The 10358-nt window shown below is 51.9% G+C and overlaps 1 protein-coding gene across 1 annotated transcript; it reads right to left on the minus strand.

The window, feature by feature from the left end:
• Positions 1 to 445: 445 nt before the first annotated feature.
• PTGR3 (prostaglandin reductase 3) lies at positions 446 to 8363 on the minus strand. The gene is given in 4 exon segments (XM_081263375.1): positions 446 to 1615; positions 7259 to 7311; positions 7313 to 7412; positions 7657 to 8363. Coding segments are annotated over 4 exon segments (1287 nt in total). The 5' UTR covers positions 7866 to 8363; the 3' UTR covers positions 446 to 690.
• Positions 8364 to 10358: the final 1995 nt, after the last annotated feature.

Raw genomic sequence — 10358 nt, forward strand, 5'->3', positions numbered from 1 at the left:
AGAGACATTTCTCACACTGCAACACAGCTTATCAGGATGACTGTGGATGAAGCCCATCAAATAAAGGGTACTTCTGGAAGACAGGTCTGTGTTTTCAGAATCATCTAATACCAACATTGAATTTGGGGAGAATCCTGCTCAAAATGTCTATGTACATAGCTGGTTAAGGCTCTGCAGAAAAAGGGGGGCCCTATTCTGGAGGATAGGACAGTGACAACAGTGGGGACCTGTGGCACCTCTCACTTTTGAGCTGCTCATTAGCATAAGAGCAGGCTCTCCCAGAGCAGAGGCAGCTTTGTGAACTGTTTTCAAGACTGATTTTAAAATCTCATCAAGCTGAGGACATACTGATTCGATCAGGTCCTGCATCAGGAATTAATTTACTTCCCTGGAACAATAAAATCTGGAATGAGACCGTCCATGACTAAAGAATCGAATGTAAACGTTTTACCTCTGAGTATGGAGGGAACTTTTATTGGCACTTTTTTTCCCAAGGAAGGAGGGGGAGGAGGAGGGAGAGAGAGAGAGGGGGAAAGGGAGGGAGGGAGGAATGGAGAGATTCATTAACACCTTACTTTTGTTTTTAAAAATACTATATCTATCACAAACTAAAAATAAATGGATTTGAGTAATTCTCGGGCATAAAGTGCTCTTTTTCTTTCTCCTTTGATTTATGTCATTGTTCAGTTTTTACAGCTTACTGTCGACAGAGTGAGGTAATTCAACTACAATTTTTCCAGTATTTTTTCCCATGTACATATAATCGACAGCCCGGAATACAGAGTCCAGACCCGTAAACCTGCCCCCTGGAGAGAGGTCTCCCAGGTCCACCTCACAGACCAGGTCCCCACTGGCCTGCAGCTTAAGCAAGTGCTTCATGGCCGCCGGGTACTTGGAGAGGTAATGGTTCAGGAAGAAGCCCTGGACGCTGGCAGACTTCTTCAGCAGCTTGGCGGGCAGTGTTGCTGCTTTCACAGGCGAGAGGCCAGCAGGACTTTGGTAGCCAGAGATAAACCCGATTACTATCAAGCGCCCTCTGGTAGCCAAGGCATCTAAGGCCAAGTCAAACATGGCTCCCCCAACAGATTCATAGACCACATCCACACCATCCGGGTACTCCTGCCGGAGGACGGTTCCGAGGGGCTCGGTCTTATAGTTGACAGGGCGATCGCACCCGACAGACTTCAGAAAAGCAGACTTTTCATCAGAAGAGCACGTTCCAATTACATGGCACTTTGCCTTCTTTGAAAGCTGCACAGCAAACTGGCCCGTCCCCCCAGCTGCTGCTGTCACCAAAACTTTCTTCCCTTCTGACAGTTCTCCCAGCTCATTCAAGCTGATATATGCAGTGGTGCCACTTACCAGCAGGGTGAGGTACTCGGGTTTCACCGAGGGCACTGGAGTGGCAATGCTGGCAGGCACAACTGTGTACTCTGCAAAGGAACCAGGTGTCACGTAAGCCACGGCCTGGCCCACTGAGTGTGTGGCACTGGCAGAGAGGCCTAAGGCCACCACCTCACCAATGCCCTCGAAACCTATGTCAAAGGGGGGCTTCACCGATGGGTCATAGCGGCCAGCAGAATAGTTGATGTCAGATGCATTAATGCCAACAAATCTACAAGAAAACAAACAAGTCAATGCATTACGAGGCTTTCTTTGTTAAGATATTCACACTCTGTTTAGAAAAAATATCTAATTCCAGTGACTGTGGAGGGGTTGCTGGGCTAAAGGATCTGACAGAATTTCAGAAAATTCAATCCTGCTGTTCCCCTGAGGTTGGGGGGAATCAAACAAGTACTGTTCACACTGATCTGCACTCAGAGTTTGGGTGCCTTTTATTTTAATTTAGGAATAATTTTATATCACTTTAATCAGCAAGTGATTTATTTCACATGCCATTTGCTTTTATCCCCTCTTTTTTTTCCAAGAGGATAAGTTTAAAAAAAAAAAGAGAGGAAAAAAAGGGAAAAGTCAGGAAGCCCTCCACATACCAACTTCATGAGAGCTACAAGCTGGAAATTAATTGGCTTCTTTAGCAAAGATGTTAAAAACAGTGGGATAAAACACATTCAAATAAGGGCAGATATACTGATTCTGGCAACAACTTAATTCTTCAGATAATAATAGCAATGACAATGATATTATTAAAGGTGGTGGAGTGTACAAGGTCATGGGTTGCTACATGTTACTGCCAGGGTTGTTTGAAGAGGCTGATATTCTCTCTGGTGTAACCATATCCAGTGTGAAAATATGCATTTTGATTAACTGAACAAAAACTGGGGAAAATGATTTTTATGGAATATTCATTGTTTCACAGTCCCTCTCAAATGGAAAGGAAAGCAAATTGTCACTGTATTTCTCCCCAACAAGAAGCAGAGACATGACTTGATTAATACCAGATGATTAGTTTCACTTTGGTATCCAGAGTCAATCTAATTGCCAGGCCAGTATTTTTACCAGCTTTTTTTCCATTTGATATACCTTATAATAAAAAAAATCCTGATAAACAGGGAAAAAAGCCATCTAACTAAGAATGTCAGGAGGTGGTTTTGACACATCAGGGACGACCCTAAACATGTCATTTCCACCTGTACTGAAAAGAAAAGTGGGTAGGATCTGGTGGCAGGAAGAAAGCTGTTAAGAATGCCATCTTTAAAGAATTTCACTCTTAACTTAATAAACCAAACTGCTGGTGTGAAGACCTGCTTTCACTACAAGGCAGATAATGCTCTGCACTTACAAACACTCCCTTATGACCATCCCTGGCCTAGCTACCACAGAGAAGGTGTCTACACAGTATCCAAATGGGAAAGCGGGATGCAGTTCCTTCCCACATGTACAGCTGCCTTCAGAGGTCAGCCCCAGCCTCGGTAATACGCTGCGGAATTCCAAACCACAGAGGATGCACTACCATGACAAAAGGGAAGAAAGATTTTTTGCTGGTTTCTCATTTGGCATTTAATACCAAGTTGCCTACATTCTATTTTTAGAGAAGGAGGGGGGGCTGCCACGTCTTTAAATGTACTTAATTCTCAAGTCTTGGCCTTTTTGGGAAGGGCTGGCTTCCTGGGAGCTTGCTTCTGGACTTGAGAGAGGTGCCCCAGAGCACAGCCCTGCTGGAGCCTTGCCTTAGGCTGCATGGAAGGCGCCCTCGAGCAGAAGCAATGGCAGGGCTCCTTCGGAGGTGGGGGACAGGGGCCCAACCACCAGTTCTGTTCTCTGTGCTCCTTTGCCCAGGGTTAACTCTTCGTGTGCCCGAGACCCCTCCCGGTTGGAACCCCCTGGCGTTTTGCAGTGGTGTCTCCTCCACCAGGAACCCTGGCTTGGCTCCCGGGACGCCCAGTGGCTGCCACCCCTCTATGGTGGCCCGGGGATCCCCCCCACCTGGGGAACCCACGCCCGGGGCTCTGGACAGAGACGCAGCGCCCCCCTCCCCCGCCTGCGGTGGCCACTTCCCGGGAGGAGGTGGAGAGAAGCAGCAGGGCACACTCTCAGGACACGGAGCCCAGGCAGGACGCAGAGCCCAGACACACTGGACCTGGCAGCAGAGGCCCAAAGTGGAGGCGGAGTGGGGCTCCACGGGAGCCGGCGCAGCGCGGGTTGGCCACCGGGCTTGCCTGGAAAGCCAGCGCCACGGTCATCCCCGGCCAGCGCTGGGCGGACAGCGGCTCCGTGAGCCCTGTCCGGCTCGCCATCCCACCTGGCCAGCCCCGAAGTGGGCGCTTCTGGGCCCAGGTCCCTCAGAAGTGCCCGGCCACCGCTGGTGGCCGATCTGCACCAGCTGGGTCTCCCCAGCGTCCCTGCGGCTGCCGCCCAGGCCGCAGAGGAGCCTTGTTTGCCGCCTCTTTGCCCGCGCCCTCAGTCCCCGCGCGGACAAGTTCCTGGAGTCCCGAGCGGAGCTGGACGCGCTGGCCCAGCAGTGGTACAGACATCCCATGGACCGTGACCTTGGCCTGCAGGCACTCTCGCCCCCCATCCCTGCTGCCTTGAAGCGGCGTGGTGGGGGGGGAAGGCGGCTCAGGCTGGTGGCGACAGCCCGCGGCTGCACGCACCACGCACCTCGCGCTCTCCGGGTCTCTGGGCCCTGGATGTGGGGACTCCGGCTCTCGCGGGACCCCAGCTTGGACGCTGCCTGGCCGCGGCCCTAAAGGCGCCCCAGTCCTTACCTGGGCGTTGGGTAGAAGCTGCGTGAGGACGGGGAGGCTGAGCCCTTGGCTCCACCAGAAACAAGTTCAAGGGCAGCAGGCTCAGAGCGAAAGGGGGCTCGGTCCAGCCGCGGGGACGGTGAGCCACCAAGTCAGAATGCCGGCAGGTTGGGAAGGATGCTAGATGTGCAGGCCTTCCCGGCACCTCCCTTTAATTGGAAATGTGTTTGTAAGGAGTGCAGGATTCTAGCAATCCAACGGGACGACCCACCGAAAAGACTGGAATCCAGAGACCCCAGGAGAAGGAATGGGACCGGTGCGGGCATTCCCTAAATATATACCCTTCTAGAGTCACTCAGTTTATTTATTCTAAAATGTGCTGAACCCCTTCCTCGTGTTTATTGTGAAACAAGGCAACACTGAGGAGGGGGAGGGAAACGGTTTCTCTTGAACAAAAATCAAAGGCAAAGACCGGAGTCCATAATAAAACCCTGCAATACTAGGAGACAAAACAAAGTCGTTCAAACCTGACTTTCCTTAAAAAGAAAAAAAAAATAAGAAAGAAAGAGAAAGAATAAAAGACAAACTATAAAGGAAAGAAAGAAAAACAACTACACTGGAGAAGAAATATTTTTTACCCTCCCTCGAGCAACAAACCCTTTATTAAAAAAGCTACCCCATCCCCCCACCTCCTTTCACCATTCCTACAAACTCTTGGCTCCATTATCTTACACTTGAGCCGAAAATCGTTAGAAATACTTGGAAACGGAAAAATCTGTCACCTTCTTACGAAAAAGCTAAAAATAGCACACAGACCAACTTGACATGGGTGCTAGTCCCTCTTTTCCAAGGGCTCAGCATGGAGGGGGAGGTGGGAAGTTACTAGCAAGGATGACATGGTAAGGTGAGGACTGGATAAAGGAACATCAATTACCCATTCCGGAAGGATTTTATACACCCCTTCTCACACCTTTCTTCAATGGTAAACTTTATTACCCTAAAGCATGTCCAGCTTATAAGTACTGCCCTCTTTTTGAATGAAGAATTTGTTTTCTACTAGATGGAATGGGATATGCAAGTGGTTCACTCAGAGCAAAAGATGGTTGGAACACAACTAAAATCCCCAAACACCCTTCCAAATCTGGGCTTAATGCATTCATTCCAAGGTAGATTTTATTATGATAAAAATGAGAAGCACCTGCATAAATTTTTAATGCAATTAACACTGCACAGGGGAAATCTGATCTAGGATTAAAATGAACTAACCTGCACTGAATTATTAAGCCTCCATCCCTTAAAAAAATCGGTAAAATGCTACCTTCACTGACATGGTTTGCAAGAATAAATGCCCTTCCTAGTATGGAATAGAGTTTCCAATAGGGTAAGGAAAGAGGGAAGTAAAGATTCTGTCCTTTTCTAACTTGCAGAAAACTGGCTCTGTTTTTTTTTTCCTATTTTAGATTCAAGGTACAAGTCAAAGGTCAAGTTGTTCAGATAAATATACTATTTATATTAAAGGGATTCTTGATGTATACTGTATGTGGAAGAAAAAAAAGGCATGGATTTTAAAGCAACCCAAACTGATGGGCTACATACATGGGAGCCAGTGCTCCTGTGCTCAGACCACGGGCTCAGGGGTCCACATTGCCCCGACCTTGGGACCAACCCTGGTGACGGTGGACACATGGCAGCACCTGAGAGACAGCAACCTTGGGGGAGGAAAGGGAGGTGAGAGCAACCAAAAGCTTGAAGGGAGCAGAGGAGAGAAAGAAAGATTCTGAAGAGTTAACAGAGTTAACCCTAGCAGGTAGAGAGGCCCGGGTGGCCTGGAGCCCAGAGCAGAGCCAAGCAGCCTCCATCATAGGGGAAGTTCCACATTACTTGTGGTTTTCCAAATTGATAACTCCCCCTGCCAGTCTTGTACTACTCTCTCCCCATTACAACCCATTTCTAAAAGGTGTTTTATTCACAGTTTTGTTTATATTAGAGTTTACAGTCTATGCTCTACAACATCACACACAAAAAAGAAAAAAAAAAGCTTGCATGTAACTTTTCCTCTATTGTTTGTTTGGAAAGCTTTTTAGTCTGGTCTCAACTCAACTTCCAGCACATTACTGGTACACTCTGTATGTTCTAAGTGAACACATACTCAAACCTATTTTTTAACTCAGCAGAGAGAATGTTCTTACTCTCAACAGCTTTAGCATTGCATCACACAATGAAGCAATCCTTTGCACAGAGGTCCACCAAAGCAGACAGCTTCAAGGAGATACATACACATGCACACACTACCTGCACACAAGCAAACACTGCCCTTTAGCACTCCCTACCGACCCCCACCCCATTTCCACTCCTTGGCTCACTCAATTACTAGTTTTCAACAGGTCTCCAAAAGTTTCAAATCATGACCAGTATTCTTCATTCCTACACTTTAGTGTGGGAGGCTGATGGATTTCTAAACTGGACTGATTAAAGGCTTCATGGAGCTACTTGGAACGGGTACATTTTGTCCTTCCGACCTCGCAGGGGACTTACAGAACTTCCTAGCACACAATTTACAGCCCAGTTACAGTCAGAACGAACTCCTCCTTTCAACAATATTACGCAACCTGAAACATGCAACCATGCAACGCTGGAACCGTTCAGATGGGGCTTAGCAGGCCAAAGGGCAGAGAGGACTGCAGCCTGCAAGTCGGGCAGCAAAGGGACCTAACCAACAGCACAGAGACGCGGGTGGTATGGCTCCGACACAGTGAGGACTCTTTCCTTCCTGTCGCTTCACCAGTTACTAAAGATTAGTGAGGTGGAAACACATTAAGGTGCGGAGCATGGGGGAGGAAAAGACAGAAGATCAAGTCTGCAAAACATGCGGGTAAACGCAGCCATACCCCTGGCCCAGCCTGGCCCAGCTGCCCTGGACACACGCCACGCGCCTATCCTTGCACTCAGGGGACAGACAACAGTCACACAGCACTGACAACACGCAGACGACAACGGCGAGGTACACTCAACACGCGAAAGAACAGACTCCGCCATTGCTAGACGGTTGCCAAGCTGCAGGGGACAGGAAAAGCTAGCCAGTTCCTGGCCCCCTTCCTTCAAAGCACATTTACCTAAACGTCGCAGTTTGTGTCCGGGTTATTCCTGCTCCACTAAAAGATATGTCAACGCAGGAACCGTGGGTTCGCGCGGGTGGGCCGGGCGGGGAGCCTCCCCTTCTGGATCTCGTCGGTTTTATTTCGGGAGCGGGAGGGGGAGGAGGGAGGGCTGCGGAGGAGGGGAGGGGAATCCCAAATTAAAATAACCCCCAGTTATGAGGACGTTCGGTGGCATCGGATATTCACACTAGCAAGTCACATTACATTCGCCTTCGCCAGATGGCGGCGGGTTCAACTTCCCGGGATCTCGCAAAGTCAGGCTGTGCGCCTAAGCGCGCGCCGCAGTGTGGGCACGCGGGCGGCCCGGGACAGCCGGGAGCTGCGGCCAGGGCGGGGGCGCGCGCCGGGCTCACCGGTTCCGGACGAGGAGGTCTCCGTCCCCGGGGAGCGGCACCGGGCAGTCCCGGCGCAGGGTGACGGCCTCGCGGAAGTTGGGGCTCAGCCGAGTCACCACCAGCTTCTGCATGGCTCGGGGGATGGCGGAGCCCTGGAAGTCCAGGAAGTGGCGGGAGTACGACAAGTCCACGATGGCCCGAGCCCCGCCGTGCGCCAGCCGCAGCATAGCCCTCGCTCGCCTCCGCCCGCTCTCCGCGCTGAAGCCGGCCGGGTCACGCCCAGCCTGGGCCGCCCGACTCGGCTCCGCGCGGGCGGGCGGGTCCGCCCCTCCTCTGGCCGGCGCCCTCCCCTCGCTCCCCCTTCCCTAGACACCCGGCTCCGGTCCCCGCCCCCGGCCCGCCGCGCTCAGCGTCGGCGCAGCACCGGCGGAGCCCGGGCGCGCCTGCTCCCGCGTCCCAGCCGGGGACCGAGGCCGCCCCGGCGCAGCTCCTTTAATCTTTTTGTTTTGGTTTGAATCTGCTCGGCGCAGACTGGCCGAGGAGCCTCTCCGCCCTCCCCCTCCTCCCGGCGCGGGAGAGGCACCGGATATCCCCACCCTCCCCACGCTCGGGAGCCGGATTTGACTCCTCCGGGGGAGGGGGGCGGCCAGCGTGGGGGCCCGCGCTCCGGCGGTGGCCGCGGCCCCGAGCGGCGGCGGCCCCCGGCGGCCCCGAGCGGCGCGGCGGCCGGCGCAGGCGCCTCCCCTTCCCGTGCGAAGCGTTCACTTCCTTGCAAGGTGGTACGAATCAACCCCGAGCGCGGCCGGGGCGGCGGGGCACGCCGGGGCCTGGGCCGAGCAGGGAGCCCCCGCCCCGGTGAGCGCGCACCAGCTCCAGCAGCGGGGTGAGGGCTCTCCTTGCACCCTGAGCCTTGGCTAGGGCCTCCTGTCAGGAGAACGCCTCACCGCGCCTGGAGCCTTCGGTCTGTCCCGTGCAAGTTGCACGAACTAAGCCATTTTATTTATCTTGGCCTAGATTTTGTGCTTTTCCATGAATGTTTTAAGTAGCTGTACCAGACGGTTACAGGTTTCCCATTGGGAGAGAACACACATACTGAAACTAGAGGGCAAAATTCCCAGAGCACATAAACATTTTAAAGTTGTAGGTGGTGCCCCCGAGGAGCTTAATGGAACTGGAGACGCTGCAATGATGTATGAAGACCTCATTTTCTAACCCAGCCAGAAAGATGTCGTTTCATCGTGTCAATTTTCTCCCTAATTGCGTGCATTGACTGAATAATCAATTCACGTTTCATAGAGGGGCCCAATTAAATATTTCTACACATGTCTGTGATGAGCTAAGCTCATCTTTAAATTTCTATTTAAGTTGTATATTTTAATTTAAAAACATTTCTTGTTTTCCATATACCCATGAATTGCCAAAATATAAAAGCCACACAGTGCCCTTCCCCAGCTAAGTCTAATCTCCAAACTAGGATTGCAAAAGTGACACAGGTACTTTTTCTCAAATGTAGGACATACTTCACCCAAGGGTGGTTTGAATCCACGTGGGCGCATGTGTATGCGTGTTCTAGAGGGGGGAGGGGAACTAACAGGTTTGAGAATCTGCAGGGACTAATGTCTGCTTAACTTGGCTTAGAACACATGGGTTCTACCCGGGATCAGCCAGTGGATCACAATAACAATCTCTGAATGTCTTCCTCCAACGTGCAATCTTTTATGTTATGCTGTATTAAGATTTCCTTTTTTGTGTCATATTGTTTAGCTCCGGGAAAAAAAAAAAGAAAACAAAGCAATTAAAAAGATTGACAGGTATGGTTTGTGTGAGACCTATTTGTAATTGTCAGGGTGACGTTGGCGAGAGGAGGAGGAGTAAAAACTGAAGCAGGAAAAGCAGCTCGATGTGTCTGTCTATCAGTTGAGACTGTCTGAAAGCTCTGCGATCCGAATGTGTGTTATATTTCACTGAAAAGAGGAGAGAGCGAGAGTGCATCTCTTCTCTCCCAGGAGTTTGGGGCGGGGGGGACAGTCCACGCTTACCTCGCCCATCCAGTGAATGTCTGCTCTTCACCCCTTGGCACATACTCTCCGGGTTGTTGTTGTTGGCGTTTTTTTTTCTTCTTTTTTTGAGGGGGGTGCTTTTTGTATATTTTTCAAAATTTTTCTGTTGGAAGATCAAGACCGACCAAAAATCCCTGCTCGAAATGTGTTTGCATTAGATTTCGCCTCGGAGGCAGCGGCGATCCTGGCAGCCAAGCCCCCCAGGGGTAGTGCGGGGCACAAAGTGGCGCTCCGGCGGGTGACACTGTTTGATCTGTGACTGTTTGGAAGGTGGAGCAGCGCTGACATCCCCCGGCGCATGTATGTACGGGGGCTTCACTCCTCTGTCTTGTTTGCTTTCTTCCTCCTAGACTAAGTGCGCGAGGAAAGGACAGCCCGATCGGCCTCGCTGGCGCACAATGAGAGAGCTGCGACCCGCGCACTAGGAGCGCCCGCCGCGACCCCCGCCCGGCGAGGAGAGGGGCCGACAAAGTTGCGCGCCGAGACCCCGGCTCCCCGAGGACGGCGCGAGCGCCCGGCGGCGCCCGGACAGCGCCCGCCCAGCACAGCGCGCGCGGCATGGAGCGCGGGCCGCGGGCCGGCCCTGCGAGCGCCCGCCGCTGCGCCCACGGCCCGCGCCGGGGATGACTGCGGGCTCGGCGCCCAGGCCCCGCGCGCTCC

The sequence above is a fragment of the Spermophilus citellus genome, assembly GCF_964194105.1.
Source record: "Spermophilus citellus genome assembly, chromosome: 12".
Lineage (NCBI taxonomy): Eukaryota > Metazoa > Chordata > Mammalia > Rodentia > Sciuridae > Spermophilus > Spermophilus citellus.